This window comes from Mastigoproctus giganteus, chromosome 11 (genome assembly GCF_048544385.1).
Source record: "Mastigoproctus giganteus isolate SK-2022 chromosome 11, ASM4854438v1, whole genome shotgun sequence".
Taxonomy (NCBI): Eukaryota; Metazoa; Arthropoda; class Arachnida; order Uropygi; family Thelyphonidae; genus Mastigoproctus; species Mastigoproctus giganteus.
The window spans coordinates 117,558,809-117,579,960 of NC_143585.1; the positions used below are offsets into that span (position 1 = coordinate 117,558,809).

Sequence of the window (21,152 nt, forward strand, 5' to 3'; positions counted from 1 at the left end):
ATAGATACGAAAATTAAAAAGGAAGGTAATATGTGTCTGTGAAAAGACATTAGTAAGCTTATCTGCGAAAAGATCTAAAACTCCCAAACACTACCTAGTCCATTTCACAAATATAAGTGGTCTCAGTTCTAATCTCAACGATGTCCATTTCCACTTGCAGTCTGCCAAACTCCATGTTCATTTTCTGACAGAATCTCAGTTATTGGTTGATTCAACCACTGCTCATCTCAGTTGCCCAAATTATTCGCTGTATGATTCCTTTCATCTGAAAGGTGGTACTTGTGCATGTATCCGTTTTTTGATATTCCATATCAGAGACTTGGTAATTTGGAATCTCCTCTTTTTCACCTTCTCTGGCTTAAAATCTTTCTACCTCATTCTGTCAAATTCATCTGTTATCTCTTCCGTTCTCCCAACTCCACCAATTGCCTGGAGCTCTTTGATTTCCTCTCTTTGCAACTTGACTTTCTCCAGTCAAGCTTTCCTAACAGTGAGGTAATTTTCCTTGGTGATTTTAATGTTCACAACTCCAGCTGGCTTCCGTTTTCTAGTCACCGACCCAGCTGGTCAAGATGTCGAGGCTTTTGCATGACCTCGCACAGATTGTTCGTTTACCTACCAGAATACCGGACAGTCCTAACCATACAGCCAACACACTTGATCTTTTTCTCTCAAACAACCCTTTTAAGTACACTGTTGAAGTGAGTGGTCCTCTAGGCACCCCAGATCACAACTTGGTCATTTTCTCTTCTCCAATGGAGCTTTTATCTCATAGCTATTCCCAACGTCGTGTTGTTTAGCATTACAAGAATACAAAATGGGATGACTTGCGAGATTTCTTTTCCTTGGTCGGATTACTGCTTCAAAATTTCTGATGTCAACGTTTGCTCAAATTGTGTCAGTGAAATTATTCTTGTAGGAATGGAATCCTTTATTCCACACTCCACTTTAATATCTCATCCTTTATCTAAACCTTGGTTTTGCAATAAATGTGCTTAGGCTGTTCAAGAGAAACTGAAGAATTGTACAGCTTAGGCTGTTCAATTCTTTAGTTTCCTTTTCTACCTACACCAAAGCTTGCAACAATTGTAAAGCAGTCATTAATCAGTCCAAACCAGATTTTGAACAGGCTAAGAGTAGAAAACTTGCTTCTTGCCTTAATGGTAGGCAATCATTCTGGTCTCTTCCCAAAGCTATTGGCCGCAACTTTTGCCCATCTCTACTCCCACCTCTGTCAAAACCAAATGGTTGTATTGTCACTTCAGCCAAGGATAAAGCTGACCTGTTTTCATCATATTTTTCTTCCAACTCATTTATTAATGATCTTGGAAAACACCTCCCACCATTCCCACCACACTCCATTCAATGCCTACTGTAGTCTTCTGTCAAAAGGATGTTAGAATGACGAATCTTGATGCTAAGAAAGCTCCAGATCCTGATGGTATTTCTCCGCTTGTTCTCAAAACCTGTGCACCTGAACTTACTCCTGTTCTTTGCTGCCTTTTTTCACTTTCTTATTCCGAAGGTGTTTTTCCTTCTGCTTGGAAATTTGTTCATATCCAGCCAGTTCTTAAAAAGGGTGACAAATCCCTCCCATCCAATTATTGTCACACAGCAATTACTTCTACTCTTTCTAAAGTAATGGAGAAATCAATTAACCACAACTCTTAAACTACCTAGAAACCTTCCGTCTGATCAACAATCACCAGTATGGATTCCTTCTGTGTCGATCCACTGGTCATATTGTGGCTTATGTTACCCATTTATGTAAAAATTCAATGGAAAAGTTCAGTGAAACACAAGCAGTTGCTCTTGAAATCTCAAAGGCTTTCAGTGTTTGGCATAAAGGTCTTCTAGACAAGCTTCCATCTTATGGTTTGCCAACTGTTTTTTGTAATTGGCTATCCAGTTTTCTCTCTGACCGCTTACTGAGGGTGGTGGTGGTAGATGGCTCTCTGTCTTTTAACTTCTCCACTAATTCTGGTGTCCCCCAAGATTCAGTTCTTTCTCTGACTCTTTTCCTCTTGTATATTAATGACCTTCTTCCATTGACTGGAAATCCTATCCATAGTTTTGCTGATTATAGCACATTGCATTCCACTTTCCAGTTTGAAAAACCTTGTCCTGCCCGATCAGCTGCAACTTCTCGAATATCCACTAGCAATTCCTTAAATGCCAATCTCCAGGTAATTCTCCTATGGGATAAAGACAACTTAGCTGATTTCAATCCTTCTAAAACTCATTCCTATCTTATCTCACAAAAAGGATTCTTCTTCTCCTACGCTTATGTTTGGTGACACTCCGATTTCTAGGCAAGATGGTATATCTCTTTTTAGGATTACCCTGACTTCTGATCTCTCTTGGCACAAGTACATTACAAATATTGCTTCCTCTGCTTCTAATAAACTTGGGTTTCTCTTTCGCTCTCGGCGTTACTTTTCTTCCAAACAGCTGTTCACTCTGTACAATTCGCAAATCCGCCCTACCATGGAATATTGTTCCCACATCTGGAGTGGTGCCCCCAAAACCTCTCTCAGACTTCTAGATTCCATTCAGAAGAGGGCAGTTAGGTTAATTAATGACTCATGTTAAGAGTCTCTTCACTCGCTATCTCATAGATGTACTGTTTCTGCTGCATGCCTTTTCTGCAGATACTTCCATGGGCACTGTTCTTCTGAATTTGCTTCTATAATTCCCGCTCTCTCTCTCTCTCTCTCTCTCTCTCTCTCAAAACAGTCCAAACAAGTGCGGTCTATAGCCAACATACATTTACTGCTCAACTTCAAATTCACAGAACCAACTTTTCATCTTCCTCGTTTATTCATTCAACTGCCATTTTTCTGGAACAACCTTCCTTAATACATATTTCCTGAAAATTATAGTCTACAGAAGTTCAAGTGTAATGTCAACAAATATCTTCTTTCGTCTTCTCGACCTCCAACTCAAGCGCGGTAATAAGTACTATGGGTTCTAATTCCTCTCGTGGTTAGGGATTAAAAAAAAAAAAAAAAAAAATCACATAATCTTATATGAGATATAAACTTCTTTGCAAAGATATCTCACTTCTGAGTTAGCTGAGTAAAGGTTATATCTCATTTGTATTGCTATTTGAATGTCTAGAAGTTATTTTGGCTGTAATTCTCTTAAGTACCAATTACATAACAGTGAAACAACAAATGAAACATGAAAGAAAGTTGTGAAGAAATATACTACTACTAAAGAGTAACAATACAGTGTATCCAGTGACAAAATTTTTAATAACTAAGTATGGAGCTTTCAGGGTAAACGAACCCCTTCTTCAGCAAAAGTTGTATACAAAATATAGATGTTAGAGATAGAATTAAAATAAAATAAATACCAAGTGAGTTGTGCATGCTCTAATGATTGAACATTATTCACTAGGTTGGTATTCATTGTTGGTGCACGTGTGAGTGTGGGTTTGCTGCCAGTGCTTGTCAGTATCAAGACTGTTGATTGAAGATAGTGTGTAGCCTCGTATCTTTGCAGCGATTCAATGCAGAAGTATACAACAATGGCGTTGTCTTTTCTGATGGAGTTAAGAGCAGCGTGCTGTCAACGATTGAAGTTGGAGCACAATGGCCGAGTGCATCAGAGGATGGAGGCCATTCTGAAGCAGATGTCATTAGCATTCTCATCAGGGAGGTTGGCTAAGGTTGTCTCTACTCCCATGCCGATTTGTGTGATTGGTGGTCTCAACGGTATGAGAGTGAATTTCAAACTGGAGCTAAGAACGTTGATCTGCTCAGAAGTTAATTGCTTGCTGCTCAAATTCAGAATGAAATTAGTGTTATTAGTAGGATGAGTGCTTGCTCTCTAGGAGTGCGTTTCTCTGGCTAAGTTAATAAACTTCTGTTGCTGTCGGTTATGGTAAGCATTAGACACATGGTTTGCTTGGTGACAAAGAGTATGAATTAGGCTAGAAAATGCTGCTGGTGAGATTATACCTTTTAGTTCCTGCATGAGTCTTGATTTGTTGAAACCGGCTCTCTGAAGTTCAGTGTGGAGGTGGCTGATCCATACTTTCAACGTTCGTAGGCTGAAGTTGAAGCAGGTGCGATCCATGCGAGTGCCGTTAAAGGGGGCCTTATAATGAAAGCCTTTGGGAATGATGCAGTTTGATTTGAATCTGTGCGCAAAGTGCAAATGTTGTTTGTTCTGAGCTAATGAAATGAAGGTCTACCGAAGTTCAGTACAGATACTCTATACATGGTGGCCATAGAATGAGCGCATGAAGGCAAATGGGCCTGTGGTACTGCATTCCATGATTAAAGAGTAACAATATAGCATATCCAGTGACAAAATTTAATAACTAAGTATGGAGCTTTAAGGGTAAACAAACCCCTTCGTCAGCAAAAGGACATATACAAAATACTAACAAAATATAGACGATTGTAGGTACCCAACCCATGTATTAGACAAGTGCTTGCTACAAGCACAAGAGCTTATGACCCATCTGAGAACGCCATCTCCGCATGACAGTATACCTACTGCCTATATTCCTTACTATCCGGGCAAGTCGGACCCGTTTTCTAAATTCCTCCTCGAGTACAACATAAAAACGCGTACAGCTCCCTGGTAGGAGCTTACATTCTCTGGTTTCTAACGTTAAGACTTTCATCTCCCTCTCTTACATAGTGGAATAGTATACCGCATAACTTGCAATAATTGTGGCAGTTGCTATATAGGGGTGAGCTCTAGACGCCTTCAGGATAGCCTTGCAGAACATGACAGATCAATTCGCCTAGGCGGGTAAAGTACCTGCCTGGCAATCGAAAGGTCGCAGGGTTGAATCCAGCCTCTAGCTTGGATCAGAGTAGTGCAAAAAAAAAAAACTTTGGGAGGTGCATTATGGCCACAGAAGCCAATGCGCCAACAACTAACAAAAAAAAAAAAATTTTACACTAACCACTCGGAAATCACAGAACATTTCTGGTCAACACATCGTGACCTTAACCCCAGATGCGATTGTGAAGTGATCGACAAATCCCAACACTTCTGTCACCGCCTCCTTTAGTGGGTATTCTACCCTGGTACTATACCCACTCAATTCACTATCAGAATATTTTGGTGAAGAAACCAGTATTGCTACTGCAGTACTAGTAGTATACCCACTCAATTCACTATCAGAACATTTTGGCAAAGAATGTAATAGCCAAAAGACCCTCTTTGTTCGTTGTTATTGAAAACTGTACACAGAAACTCTCTTTTATAATTTGTTTGGCTATGTTTATACCCTTGTTGTCAGGCAGTATTGTTCCTGCAGCCAATGGCCTCCCCAAGACAGGAGCCATCTTTTTCTTCTTCCTATTTTTTTTTTTCTATTTGTTTGTTATTTGGAGCATTAGCAACTAAGGCCGTATTGCTCAGGGATATGCGGTGGTCAATCCTTGACCTTTCCGCATCCTCCGTATTTGGTGGTGATGGGCTCAAACCCCGGTCTAATCAAGAAGCGTGTGCTACGCACTGCTGCTGCTCCTTCCCACCTGGCTACGGAGGCGCCTTTCTTCTTCCAGTCACATAGCTCCCTGAGGAGCGGTTGTGGCGACCAACAAATTTCTCCAACTGCATCGATCATATGCTCTACAAGCAGCATCGCAAAGTGTCATACCTAGAAGTTCACTGATCCCATCCTTCCACCTAGTTGCAGGTCTTCTTCTGCACCTATTCCCCTCAATTTTTTCTTCCATTATATTCTCAACATAAAGTTTTCCCTTTTTACTGTAAGTCCAAAAAACTTGAATTTTCTTTCGTTGATGCTATGAAGAAGAATTTTAGGCCTACCAATTTTGTTCAATACTTTATTCAATACCTACTAATTTGTTCTTTGATCAAGTAACAACACATTTCAGATGCCTCAATTTTCTCCTGTAACAAGACATTTCAAATGCCTCAACTCTTTTCAGATTCCATCCTTCACATCCATAAGTGGCAACTGGAAAAATTAACAAATCAATGATTCTTAGTTTCGTCTTTAGAGGTAGATCTTGATCTCTCCATAATTTTGTCAGATCAGTGACTAACGTTTTAGCAATTGCCTGTCATCCCTTTACATCATTTGAGCAGTTACTATTTTTATTTATTCTTGACTCTAAGTAATCAGATTCATCAACTTCTTCGATATCGTGCCCATTAACCTTCACTTTACTGGAACCGAGATCATCACCAAAAATAACAGGTCCAATTCCTGCCTTCCTGATGAACAAGCAACAGGGAAAATGTTGCTGTTCTTCCTACAGAACAGTGTCAGTTTGACACCTTCAAAATCTGTCATATGACCTCTTAATTAAGATGAAAAATGATGACCATTCAGAGTAGTTTCCCCTCTAGGCTGTTATTATCATGGTGATTTCTCATAAATACAGCATTCCTCTTGTGGTGTAATATCCAAATGGAATCTCTATCACATCTCTGCATGAGGCTTTCGTTGCAACACAGATGATCTCCATGATTTAATTAACTGATATTCTCCAGTTGCTCTTTGTCTTCAGGAAGCTTACCTAACCTCGCAAATTTCTCCTTCGATAAAGAATTATTGCCTTTATCGAAGAGATCGTTATCGAACAAATGCTGCCCATGGTGGTGTAGCAATCCTAATAAATTCAAATATCCCAACTAAACGTATTCCACTTCAAACTGAAATAGAAGCTGTCATTGTTCGTATAACTTTCTGTATTTCAATGACAATTGTCTCAATTTACCTACCACCAAACCATACTTACTCTTTAAAAGATCTTGAAGATCTCTTCATACAGATACCTCCACCTCTCTGTATATTAGGGGATTTTAACGGGCACAACCCCTTATGGGGGCGATCCGAAACTAGACAGATGGGGTCGACTAATTGAAAGCTTTCTAGAGTCACAAAACCTTACCATACTCAATACTGGTGCACACACTCACATACAACTAGGCACCTCCGTAGCCAGGTGGGAAGGAGCAGCTGTGCGTAGCACACGCTTCTTGATTAGACCGGGGTTCGAGCCCGTCACCACCAAATACGGAGGATGCGGAAAGGTCAGGGAATGACCACCGCATATCCCGGAGCAATATGGCCTTAGTTGCTAATGCTCCTAAAAACCAAAATAACAAAAAATAACTCACATACAACTCCCAACTGGACACACCTCAGCAATAGATCTCTCAATTTTTTCTCCAGTGCTGGTCCCAAGCATAGAGTGGTATGTTTCAAATGATCCTATTGGCAGTGACCACTTTCCAATCATATGCAATTTTTTAATATCAAAGACTCCTTCAAACAAACCCCGCAGGAAATGGAAATTTGTTCGGGCAGACTGGGCAAAATTTCGATCATCATTCTCCTTGATGAGGAAAAAATGCAGCTCCAGAATATTGATAATGTAACAGATTACATCACGTCACATCTTCTAAAAATGGCCAAAGACACAATACCATTATCAAATCCCCCTGGTCGCAAGCATTATAATTACTGGTAGAATGAGGAATGCACAAAAGCAAAGAAAGCAAAAATTAAAGCCTGGAATTTATTTCGGCGATGTCCAACCACAACCAATCTCATTAATTATAAGAAGCTAAGAGCAAAAGCACGATTTGTACAAAGGCAAGCCAAGAAAAAATCCTGGACCAGTTTTGCATCGACCTTTAACAGAAACACTGATCCGAAAACTATATGGAAAAAAATTAGACAGTTATCTGGTAAGTTTCCTACTATACCTTTTCCAATCCTCTCCTGGAAAGGGCAAGACCTATCCAGTCCCTTAGATATTGCTAATGCTTTGGGCAATACATTTGCTGAAATCTCAGCAGCATCAGCCTATTCGTTTAATTCAAACGAATTAAAAACACCAAAGAAAAGCATGCTATTAACTTTCAAACTGCCCGCCTTCTTTCATATAACAAACCTCTACAATACTCTGAACTTTTGCATGCTATTAGAACAGCCCACAATGGCGCTGCAGGGCCAGATGGGATTTATTATGTCATGCTACAACATCTTGATGACAAAGCTTTGTGCTTGCTGCTGGTTTTTTACAATCGTATATTGTCAGAAAATGCTTTTCCAGCTTCCTGGCATCACTCTATTGTTTTGGCATTTCTAAAGCCTGGTAAAGATCCAACCAACCCCCATAGCTATAGACCAATATCTTTCTCAAGCTGCCTCAGCAAAATCCTAGAAAAGATTGTCCACAGAAGACTCGTCTGGATCATTGAGTCAGAACATCTAATGAGCAATAGTCAAAATGGCTTTTGTAAAAATAGGTCATGCTTATATCTTATGGTCAAGGCTGAATTTGCCATTCAAAATGCCTTTGTTGAACGTGAACATCTTGTAATGGTTTCAATAGACATAGAGAAGGCTTTTGACACCACCTGGCGGCACGGCATACTTAGTGATCTTTACTCCCTTGGTCTGCGGGACAACCTTCCTATATTTGTTCAAAACTTCCTACATACTAGATTGTTTCAAGTTCAGTACCAACATGCCCTCTCTGCAATGTTCATGCAGGAAAAAGGTGTTCCACAAGGATCAGTACTGAGTGCCACTCTGTTTGCTCTTAGAATAGATTCTATTACAAGACAGCTTCCAAATACAGTCGAGACTTATCTTTATGCAGATGACCTTTCCATCTCCTGCCATTCCCAAAATATGAGATCTATTGAACGGCAGCTCCAGATGTCACTTAATAAAATACAACAATTGGCTAGCCTCAATGGCTATCAGCTCTCTTGGCAGAAAACAGTTGCTATCCATTTTTGTAGGCAGGACAAACTTCATCCGGATCCCGAACTTCAAATTTCTAATGTCTCCATCCCATCACTAATAACATCAGATTTCTAGGATTAATCCTTGACAAGTTAAATTTTATAGACCATATTAAAAATGTACGTACTTCCTCTCTAAAAAAGTTAAACATACTCAAAACTTTATCCGCCCAAACATGGGGTGCAGATCGCACTTCTCTGCTTTGGCTATACAGGTCATTAATGAGATCCCGCCTTGATTATGGAGCTCCCATCTATGATTCTGCCAGAATGAGCGCATTACGCTGGCTTGATCTCATTCAACCCAGTGCATTGAGGATTGCACTTGGTGCTTTTAGAATGTCGCCCACACACAGTCTCTATATTGATGCTCACGAGCCCCCACTATCGTTGTGTAGAAAAACACTGTTACTAAAGTATGCTGTTAAGATACAAAGTTGTGCCTTGCATCCCATTCAGTCATATTTGTTCAATCCCCCAATAAGAAAACCTCTTCAGAAATAAACCTAGCATAGTAAAGCCAACTGGTCTTCCCTTCCTTGAACTGATGGAAGTTTGGAATCTTTCCGTTCATTCCGTACAACAGGTAGCAACCTGCTGTCAACCACCATGGGCTTCTCTTCCTCTGGTGACACTTATCTCTGCCAATGGGGAAAGGGCATTTTACAAGCATCTAATATCATACAACTTCATGCAGTTCACACTCAAAGATATAGTGATTTTTCCCCAATTTATACAGATGGCTCTAAATCTAATTAAAACGTTGGAGCAGCTGCAGTGTTTCCGAATACCGTTATTTCAGTATCCCTTCCATCTGAATTCAGTATCTTTTCAGCTGAAATATATGCAATTAAACTGGCCTTACAAAATCTCTGTGCTGATCGATCTTTAAAATCTGTTATTTACGCCAATTCGCTTAGTTCAATCATGACTTTATGTAATTTCTCAGATAAAGTTTACTCTGTTATAGACGAAATACGAAGCATATTACTAAAAATTGAAGAACGCCATCAACATGTCATCTTCTGTTGGATTCCAGCACATTCTGGTATTTTGGGCAATGAACTGGCTGATAAGGCTGATGAACTGACAAATAATAAACTCTTTCAATTTAAACATGATCCAAAAATTTGGCGCTCAGTATCCGTACATCAAGACGAGAAGTAGTAGTCCTATCAAGGGCAAGAATAGGTCATACTCATCTAACCCATCTTTATTTACTTAGAGGAGATGATCCACCACAGTGTTCACATTGTTCTATAAATCTTACTGTTAAACACATATTCATTGACTGCCCCTACTATAGACAAGACAGAACATCAACCCTGCTATCACTGGTAAATCTTGATAAACCAATAGATTTAGAGAATCTCATTGGTGACAAGGCAAATATTTTCGAATTTAACTTTTTGAAGCAGATTGGACTCTTTAATCTTTCCTGATCTTATGAAAATTCTTCATTTTCCTATATAAAAAATGAATAGGCGCATTATATCCATAGTAGCTTATGCGCCTTTAAACTCCCATAACAACAACATCTCTGCATTTCAAAGTCAATAAATATCTATCCATCACGATGGAAATCTATTGCCAGCTAGAAATCTTAGAAATATGTTTAATTTTCCGATATCTCACACTATCAATACAGGACACCTCCACTGCCCAATGAGCCCATATGTTCTGATCCTTTATGTTAAATGCCAAAAGTGTGAGCATTCCATATAGTCTGCTGCACTTGTTTTTGATGTGCTAAAGACCTCAAGATGAGAGCCTGCCTTCTACTGAAGCCAAGTTTGTTATTTGGTTTTTAGGAGCATTAGCCACTAAGGCCATATTGCTCGGGGGATATGCGGTGGTCATTCCCTGACCTTTTCGCATCCTCCATATTTGGTGGTGACGGGCTCGAACCCTGGTTTAATCAAGAAGCATGTGCTACGCACTGCTGCTCCTTCCCACCTGGCTACGGAGGTGCCTTGAAGCCAAGTTTATAACTGTCAAGGCAAATATGCTGAATACTCGTGAGCAATGGAAGGAAGAAATGGAAATTCAGAAACGCAAAAGGAAATTCAAAGTTTAATATCTTGCATAAAGGAGTAACTGAAGTGGTAAAACCAGTAAACAACAGTATGCCGATATGTCTGCAAGAAATTGTTCCATTGGAACAAAGACTGAAGTAACTGTTCCACCAAAAGTGGCAATTGCTCCCTTGCACGCTATTTATTGTGTTCTCAAAAGCCACTACAAAATACACAGTCAGCTTCCTATGTCAAAATGGGAGGGGCCGGAGTAATAGAGTGATTATAGAGAAGCTGCTGAAACCTAGGCTCTCAGTAACTCAAAAAAAATATGTATATAGAGCTGGAAGAGGTTACTGATGACTCAGTTTTGGAGTTATTTGCAGGGGAAGAAATGTATGCAGGAGAACTTTGCTCCTTCTCCTTTCCAAGAGCAAAATAAGCCATCAGTGCTTTAGAAGTTGATCCATGAAGCCCAAATAATGGTCAAGTTCATATAGTGAAATTGCCATGGATTCTAAAATACTGGCATCAAGGTCCTCCATAAGCAAGAAGTCAGTTTGCCATTTTATGCAAGAGACTCATTAGAAGGCAAATGAGGAGGACTGTACTTTGCAAAATGTCAGCCTGATAGGAAAGGACAGAATAGGAAAAACTGAGCATGATCGAATTGCCATCCTAGTGAATAATTATACACTCTTTCCAAATATTGTGTCATACTGTAGAAGCTTGTGTTGCTTTTCTCTTAGTAGAGTTGCCTATTATATAGCTGCAAACTTTCTGAATTTTTGACAGTCAGTCTTTTCTGCAATAAGGCCTCTAAGGTTGGGATTATTCATACCACAAATTGAAACAGATACGCCAACCAGTCAAAACTGATTTAATAATAAAATAAAATAATACAAAAGACTGTAAAATAATATTTACAAAAAACTAGTTTAAAACAAAAATAAAATAAAATAAGTAAATAAGTTAAAATTCATTAAAATATAAATTTAAAAGTGATAAAACACTATTGAAGCTTTCGGAGGTGTCTGCCTCCTTCCTCAGCAATAATGAAACTTAAGCGACACATCCTTAAATACCAGGTTCTTTTTTTTACTTATTTTATTTTATTTTTGTTTTAAACTAGTTTTTTGTAAATAATCAATTTTTGTAAATATTATTTTAGTCTTTTGTATTATTTTATTTTATTATTAAATCAGTTTTAAATGGTTGGCGTATCTGTTTAAATTTGTGGTAGTCAGTCTTTTTTTACTTGAATTCTTTCTCCATCTTTTTGCAGAACAGCAGTTTTATTTGGTCCTTTTCTTTTTACAAAATATTAGTAAAACTATGTTAAAATTGAAATTTAATAAATTCTTCAAATTTCTGCTTAGTTTCATTAAGTACTGTGAAATATGCTCTTTTACATTGCAGAATAGTAACACAGTATATTAATCTTATTCTTTGTAATATGCAACCATTTCATTGTACTTACATGGTGCAGAGCTAATTAACAATGTCTATTGGTAAGATACCAGAGAAATACAAAGTAAAATTTCACAAGCATCATGCAAGGTTTCCACATATTGTAAAATCTAGATAATGTAACACCTTTGTCTTATATACTGTATGTAGTAGTAATATTTTTACATTTCAAGTGTGGGAAATTCTGTGTAATCAAACATTTGAAACAAATAAGCATAAGGGCATTGTGTGGGCATAGAAAGAAATGCAAAAATAGATTTAGCATTTTATAATGACATTTATGTTATATATGAATGTTTATTTGTATCTTTTGTCATAAAACATACTCTTCTGAGCTGTGCTGATATGTTCAGAAATGTTTTTTGTTGATGAAATAGCAAAAAAAGGTTGAAAATGAATAAAAAAAAACAGGTAGTGTCAGTGAAATTACATGGATAAGGAAAGAAGAGGTAGTGATGGATCTGAAAAATGGACCATTTTAAATTGCTTTCAACGATTCCGAGCTATATACCTGTGTGGTGACTGAAAAAAAAAAAAAAAGCATCACATCAAAAATAGCACATGTTCTAAGGAAGGTGACTTTACAGAGCTTCATTGGAAAGTGACTTTACAGAGTGCATACCATTGGGCAGCTTCTTCTGAACAACCTGAGAGCTCATGGGATTCCTTTAAAAACTATCTGGCAATTAGTGTTTATTATACATTTGTTATGGTAGTCCAAAGAACTTGAATAGCAAGAGTATTAAAAGAGGAGAGTGAGCAGTTGGTGGCAATAAACTCCCCTTGTTATTAATTTGTGCTGAAAAGAGAGCTGCATGCCATTCTGTTCAAGTGGATGAATACTTGGTAGATATTTGCTACTATCTAGAAAGAAGTGCTGGAAGGAAAGATAGATTTAAACAATTTCAACTGATGCATGTAGTAAAAATATTTTGAAGCATGTGTGCATATATTGGCTGTCTTTGGTTAAATATACTTGTAGAACAGTGGAAAACCAATAAGGGAATTTTTTTAGAATTACCAAATTAAAAAATACAACAAGCAGTTACTAGTAAATAGTATTGACTCATGTTCAAATTCAATTCATAATTAGAAAAGTTTTGAAAGAAGGCAAATTGAACAGAAGAAAGATAGTTATAAAAGAAATTTACACAGACCAATTGAGTTGTTACTTCTAGACATTTTATCTTCACTTCTGCAAAAAAGTCTGTCTTGTTCATCTCTTCTGGTTTGAGTAATTTTCTTGTTTCTTTTAAATGTTAGTCAATGTTTGAAAATCTAAATATAGGTCTTCAATCCAGCACAACTTGCATTCATATACTGAGTTCATAACTCCTAGATATGTTGAAGAATATTACATGCAAATTTATTATACCAACAGTTTTTAAATCCTCCAATTCTATTTTGAAAGTTAATTAACATAGTAGATTAAACCAGAAGTGTGATTCTGAGTTAGTGTGTTTTGTACATGCAACCCATGCACAAGATGGATTAACTTGGTCACACTGTGAAAAAAGTTGGTAAAAGAGAGCCCCTTCAATTTCACCCCTGTTGAGGTGAAATTGAAACCTCTGTACAGAAGAGTGAAATTGAATGGATGTCCCAACACTGAAAGCAATTCTGTAAGTACCAGCTGATTATAAATTGACTTGTTTGGAATTTTAACTTTGTGAAAAAACAATATCTTCTAAACAGAAAGGATTTCATGAAGAACACAACTAATAATTATGAATAGGATCATCTGGTATTTTTTTTTTTAATGTGAAATGTATTTTGATTTTTGAGTTTCTATAGTTAGTTTTTTTATATAAAACATGATAATTGTACCTGGATTAGATTTTTTTGTTCCTACAGTTAACTGGTTGATAATTTTACTTGAACCAAAAATAAAATTGCAGATCTTTCTGTGCACTGTTTTATGAAACTTTAGGATTGCTAATATTAAAATGTTCGAAAATCTAGGGCAGTAAAACTTGCATCATTCTGACTTTTATACATGTGTTGGAAAGTGAAAAAAAGCAAGTCCTGAATTTTTCATCTTTGGAATTCATTTTGTCCTGATTTATCCCTAAAAATCTGGTCACTTTAGTTTTACCAGTCTGTGTATTCTTCACTATATGTATATACAAGGTGATTCAGGAGGAATAGTAAATATTTTGGGAGGTTATGGTATTGATTATTCTGAGTAAAAAAGTTCATATAAACATGTCCAATTCTCAATGGATACCAAGATACAGCTGTTTGAAACTGGCGTACACAGCTCCCTGAATCAGATGTGACCAAGAAGCAGTTATAACCTGACACTGTTTGGTGTTAGAAGTGTTGTTAAGGATGCCACACATCTTCACACATGCTGAATATGCCGATATGGTGTTTGTCTACAATTTTTTGTGGTGGAAGTACTATTGCTTGTAGAGAATACCATCGACAGTTTTCTAACTGCAGAATACCAGATTTAACAGCGTTTACTAGTGTTTACACCAAACTGCGTGAGACTGGTACAGTTTCCAGCACTCTGTTTTATTTTATTTTATTTCTTCTGAACATCCAAATGAACAAAATGTGGATGAAATAGAACACATTCTTCAGTCGGTAGAATGTAGTCCTACTATTAGCACACAAAGAATTTCTACACATATCGTTGTTCCACAGACAAGAGTATGACGAACATTGCGTGAGCATGGCTTGTATCCATTTCATATTACAGCAGGTGCAGCACCTTCAACCAGGAGACAATGCCCAGCAATTGGAATTTTTTTGGTGGGTAAATGCTAATTGCTGATTAATTCCATTAATACTGTTCAGCGATGAAGCTAGTTTCACCCGGGAAGGTATCAAAACACCCGTAACTGTCATAGGTGGTCAGATGAAAATCCAAATGCCAGTGTACATGTAGAAACAAATTTTCAACATCGCTTCTCTGTAAATGTGTGGTATCATCAACAATCAGTTGATTGGGCCTGTTGTGTTGCAAAATCATCTTACAGGGCCCATTTACCTAGAATTTCTGCAAAACAATTGGAAGATGTTCCCTACGAGGATTGGTATGTACTTTCAGCGTGACGGAGCTCCTACACATTATATCTGTCTGGTGATACAGTATCTAAATCGAACTTTCCCTGAATGGTGGGTCAACCACGGTGATCCCATTCATTGGCCACCAAGATCTCCAGACCTCACTCTGTTAGATTTTTGTTTGTGGGAATGAATGAAAAGTGCAGTATACAAAGAAAAGGTGAATACAAGTGATGAATTGCCCGCTCGCATTTTGGGTTCTGCTGCACTCATAAAGAAATGCCAAGACGATCTCAGAAGAACAACACGTCATCTTACCACAAGAGTTGCAAAGTGCATTGAAGTTGGCAGTGGGATTTTCGAACATTTATTGTGAACTGTAAAAAATTTGTCAATTATTTGTGTTTTGTATCATTCAAAATGTCTAAATACAAACAATAAGTCATTTATCGTTCTTTCATACCTCTCATAATGGCTTTGTGCGGCCAGTTTCAAACAGCTGTATCTCCGTATCCATTGAGAATTGGATACGTTTATATGAACTTTTTTATTCAGAATAATCGATACTATAACCTCCCAAAATATTTACTGTTGCTCCTGAATCACCCATTATATCTCACACATACACGTGCACGCACACACCATACATCAGTATTTAAGTGCACATGTGTATACATTATACATCAATAAATTTTAACATACAGAAGCATGCACATTTAGATAAATGAATTAATACTCTTTTTCATGCATGCAATGTATTTATAAATGCATACACACAAAATCATAAGAAAATAATCGCACAAGGTATAAGACTACACTTGACAATTTGATATTGAACTGGCAGTAATACTTCACAATATTTTGTTCTTAGTGAACTACAAAGTAGTATAATGAATGACATAATTTAATTGTTTCTCATATTGTGACTACCTTCACAATGAGTTACTATGATATTACTCTATCTCAAATAAGTAATGCTTCACTAATAGAGAAGTTGAGAAGATGATTTTTACTTAATCTCGGTGAATACCACCACACGGACAGCACCGTTTCAAGGCTTATTGGCTTATTATCGTTCGGTTTGGGTAGGTAGGTACCCTGGTGTTGCAATCATGCCAATCCACTTATGAAGTATAAATCCACAAATGAGAGATGCCTGATGGTGTTTTAGTGGTAAACTAAGAAAATAATCTCGCAAGGCATAAGACTAGGCTTGACAATTCACTTTTTAACTGGCAGTGATACTTCACAATATTTCATTCCGAGACGCTTCATCACCAGAGAGATGGCAATGGCATTTCATGAAATTGCATCGGCAATGGCGAAGTTTGATAAGATGGATCCTGACAGCAAACGATTCTTAAAAGTTAACAGAAGGGTAAATGATAGCTTGCTTGCTACAAAGAAATCTACGATGAAAAAAAAAATGCCACCGGCCAGTCATCCATTAATATGTTCTTTAGTATGGTTGAGTGGCTGACCCCGTCTAAATCAATTCCGGTTATTTGAGACACATCAGGACTAGTACATCTTGGCCCGATTAAGTGGCTGCCCCAGTTATCCGAAGTTTCACATAAAAAAGGTAAAAAATATAATGGAACCCCACTTTACAATTGGTTCACTGTACAATCAAATCATGTACGATGGAGTCACCATAGTAAAGTACCGTTCACTATACGATGTGTAGTAAGTGCTGGTCATTGTGATCCCGTTTGTGAATTGAATTTTAATTCTATTAAAGAGCGATTCTAATTAGCAAAAATAGGAGGAATATTATCCACAGCCTATAAAAGTAAAGATATATTAAGCACAAATTTACCTTTTTATTACCTAACCAATTAAAAAATTAAATGATACATGAAAATCAGAAGAATATACGTGATAATCGGAATAATTAATACATGCTGTAATATGTACATACTAGCTAGTTGACATTGTGGGTGGGGGTTAAAATTTAAAACAGTAAAAAGATAAGCAATCAATAACAAAGAACACGGCACACACAAATTGCAAGTAACACGATACGTGCAAGTGAGAACAGAGTAACAAGTTACGAAGCTTTAAAAATAGGAATGAAGAGAAGATTCTGAAAATTAATTTTTTTATATGATTGAAGATTCCTTGGAAGTGTAAACACATTTCACCATAATAACTCACAGAATTTCAGCTATTGGTATTATTGCAAGTTCAATAAGATAGTTTACTATCCATTTATGATAGATTGCACAAACAGAAAAGCCCAGTAAATAGATGACTGCTAATTGTTTTTATTGTTTTATAGTTGTGACCTCCAGAAATACAACCAAACCACGTGGTACAGTCGGAGACAATCGTAGGGTAATCTCCAGTGCTGCGGTCTCCTGCCCCAATTAAACGGCATGTTGTCCCAATTAAGTGAAGTAAACCCTGGCTATTTTCTAGATTTGGTTCTGCTTTTTAAGATTTGTTCCAAATAAATGGCTGCCCCAATTAACCGGTGGCCCAAATAACTGGAATCCACTGTAGTATAATGAATGGCAACGATTTAATTGCATCTCATGTTGTGACTACCTTCACAATGAGTTACCATAATATTGCGCTACCTCAAATAAGTAACACTCCACTAATAGGGAAGACTATTTTTACTTGTAATAGGCCAATAAGCCATGAAACAGTGCTGTCTGGGTGGTGGTATGAATAACCAACAACCAACAGTTTTAGCCAGCATCAGGCAGTAATATACAGAACAGAATGTGAACTGGCCTCTTTAAAAACAAACTCTTTTTGCATTTGAAGATGATCTATAAGTATAATCTTTTTATTAATATTATAGTTTGAATTTCATATGATGTCTGATATAGAAAATAAAATATTTTGTAGTATTTTTAATTGCTACTGCCCTTTCCCACCATTAAAAAAAAGTGTATTTTAACATGTTCAGCATGTCCATCCACATATAACAAGCTCCACTCTCAGCCTACAGATTTTCATTAAATTTTATATTTGTTTCTTTTAGTAACTTTTATCAGTCCATTCCAAATTTCATTAAAATGAGGCAAACAGAAATCACACTGCTTACCCCCTCAAAATATATATCTAGTATCATATATGAAAGTTATATCTCTGGTTGTATTCCACAGGTTCCCCACTGAATTTTAATAAATGGTCTATTTAGAATGATGTATAAAAGTTCCCAAATAAAAGTAATTAATGAGAAAAATAATTTCACCACTTTTTAAAAAAGTAACACACTGATATTTATAGTCAATTTGTATGATTCATAACTTGGTTAAATTGTGGCATTATACTAATTTTTATTAAATTTGAAATGTTGTCTTGTATTAATTCATATAAATTGCTAACAAATTTTTTATAGTGGATCCAAGATGGATCACCTTCTCATGCTGCTCCAATAAAAATTGAAAGTCCACATCAGTTCATTCCAAAGTCTGGTGATCCCAATGAATTTAAACGTAAGCAAAAAGAGGTAAGTAACAAAGAAAAAGTACAGGAACTCTCCGACTTGCGTAATACTCGACTTATACAAATTCGACTTTACATAAATTTTTGCTGGCTGGTGCAAACTGAAAAAAATATGGAAACATTGTGCATCTCTAGGGGATAAATGGAGGTATTATGAAAATATAGTAATGTGAACCGAATAACACATTGTGTTTATTTTTTTATTATTATTATTTTTTTTAAATTCGTTCCCAGTCCCTGGAAGTTGAAAATTTAGCTATATTACTAAGCTATTTATCCCTCTAAAAGGTCATATTTATAATGGAAATTTATAAGAAAAATTGGTAATATTTTTCTAAAACGCATTTCTGGAGGTCACCACCATAAAACAGTAAAAACATTTGCACTCTCCGGTTTATTGGGCTTTTCTGTTAGCCAATCTATAAATGAGTAGTAAACTATCTTATTGCATTTGCTATTACTGATAACTGGACTTGTGTGGGTTTTTACGTTATTATGGTGAAATGTTGTTCCCCTTCGCTGAAATCTTCAATCATATAAAAAACAAATAAATTTCTCTTCATTCCTATTTACTTATTACAATGATGAAGGGAAAGGGACCAATGGAAAGTGCAAGTGCTAGCAGTGCTTGGAAACAAAATTGATTTAGAAATGAAGATGATTAATTAAGAATTACGAAGCAGGACAAAGTTTGTCATCAGTTGCACGGAATTAGATCTTGCTGCTTCAACAATGAATACTATTTTAAAGGGCAGTGCTTGTATAAAAGAACATGTTAAAGGATCAACGCATTTAAGATCAACAGTGATCACAAAACAGCATTCAGGTTTAGATATCAGCATTCAGATATTGAAGATGGAAAATCAGATTCAGAGGCAAGTGCCCCTGAGTCCAATGGCCATTCAAGCAAAAGCAAGAAGTATTTATGAAGATATTAAGGATAAGTACAGTGAACCCCATGCCAGTTCAAGGCAAGCAACGGGTGGTTTATTAAACCACCCGTTTAATAACGCTGGATTAACGCTGCATTGCGCTGGATTCCAAAACATTAAAGTATGGTGAAGTCACCAGTGTCAATTCTGCAGCTGCAGAGTAATTTTGTGATTTGTTGGAAAAAATTACTGATGAAGGCAGCTTTTCAATGCAACAAATTTTTAACGTTGACGAGACTGCTCTGTATTGGAAAAAAATGCCAGATCGAACATACATTGCCAAAGAAGAAAAGACAATGCTTGATTTCAAAGTGTCAAAAGATAGGGCTGTGCTCTTGCTTGGGGATAATGCAGCTGGAGATTACAGATTAATACCACTACTTGTGTACTGAAATCCTCATGCATTTAAGGGCATCAATATAGCAACCCTACCCGTGCATTTTTGATCGAACAAGAGAGCATGGGTAACAATATCTCTCTTTGAGGATTGGTTTAAATGCTGCTTCATTCCCGAGGTTGAAAAATATTGTAAAGACAACGTTCCTTTCAAGATTTTGCTTCTATTAGATAATGCTCCTGGACATCGTATGCATCTAGATGATTTCAATTCGAACGTGAGAGTCATATTTCTACCGCCAAACAAGACTTCACTCATTCAACCAATGGATCAGGGTGTTATTTCGAATTTAAAAGTATACTATTTACTCGCAACATTTGCTCAGTCGGTCTGCAGTAGACGATGAGAAAAGTTTACGTTAAGAGACTTTTGGAAATTTTACAATATTTACCATGCTATCTTAAACATTAATTAAGGCCTGGGCGGAAATTACTAAAAGTTGTTAAAATGGCACATGGAAGAAAATATGCCCACAGGACATAAAAGGCTTTGAAGGATTTGAAAAAGACGAATCATACGAAGAGGTTACAGATTAGATTGTAAAGGTTGCAGAGTTACTTGAGTTGGAGGTTGTTGCCAAAGACGTGGAGGAGTTAATAGAGGAAGAAGAGAAGGAATTATCTAACGAAGAACTTATTGACATGCAGTCAGTGATAGTGAAAGAAGAAAATGCTGACGAAGCTCAAGATGAACCAAATGAAGAGCCGAGACGCTTCATCACCAGAGAGATGGCAATGGCATTTCATGAAATTGCATCGGCAATGGCGAAGTTTGATAAGATGGATCCTGACAGCAAACGATTCTTAAAAGTTAACAGAAGGGTAAATGATAGCTTGCTTGCTACAAAGAAATCTACGATGAAAAAAAAAATGCCACCGGCCAGTCATCCATTAATATGTTCTTTAGTATGGTTGAGTGGCTGACCCCGTCTAAATCTCCACAGTGGCATATTTATCAGCTGAAGATGCCGATTCTGGCAATGATGCTTGAGAGGTAAAACTTATTGATGTTATGCCTGTCTCCTTTCTTTTTTTTGTAATTTTATAATTTTTAAATTTTTTTAAATTGCACGCTTTTGTAATTTTTCCTGCGCATAAG

General features: G+C 36.9%; 1 protein-coding gene across 7 annotated transcripts in view; it reads left to right on the plus strand.

The window, feature by feature from the left end:
* Positions 1-21,152, plus strand: part of LOC150078374 (protein hu-li tai shao-like) — a 459,870-nt gene that overhangs the window by 222,092 nt on the left and 216,626 nt on the right. For all 7 annotated transcript variants that reach the window (XM_090385317.1, XM_090385315.1, XM_090385320.1 and 4 more), the window contains exon 11: positions 18,619-18,729. In XM_090385317.1, coding sequence (XP_090241443.1) covers positions 18,619-18,729 — 111 coding nt within the window. The remainder of the gene's footprint in view (positions 1-18,618; positions 18,730-21,152) is intronic.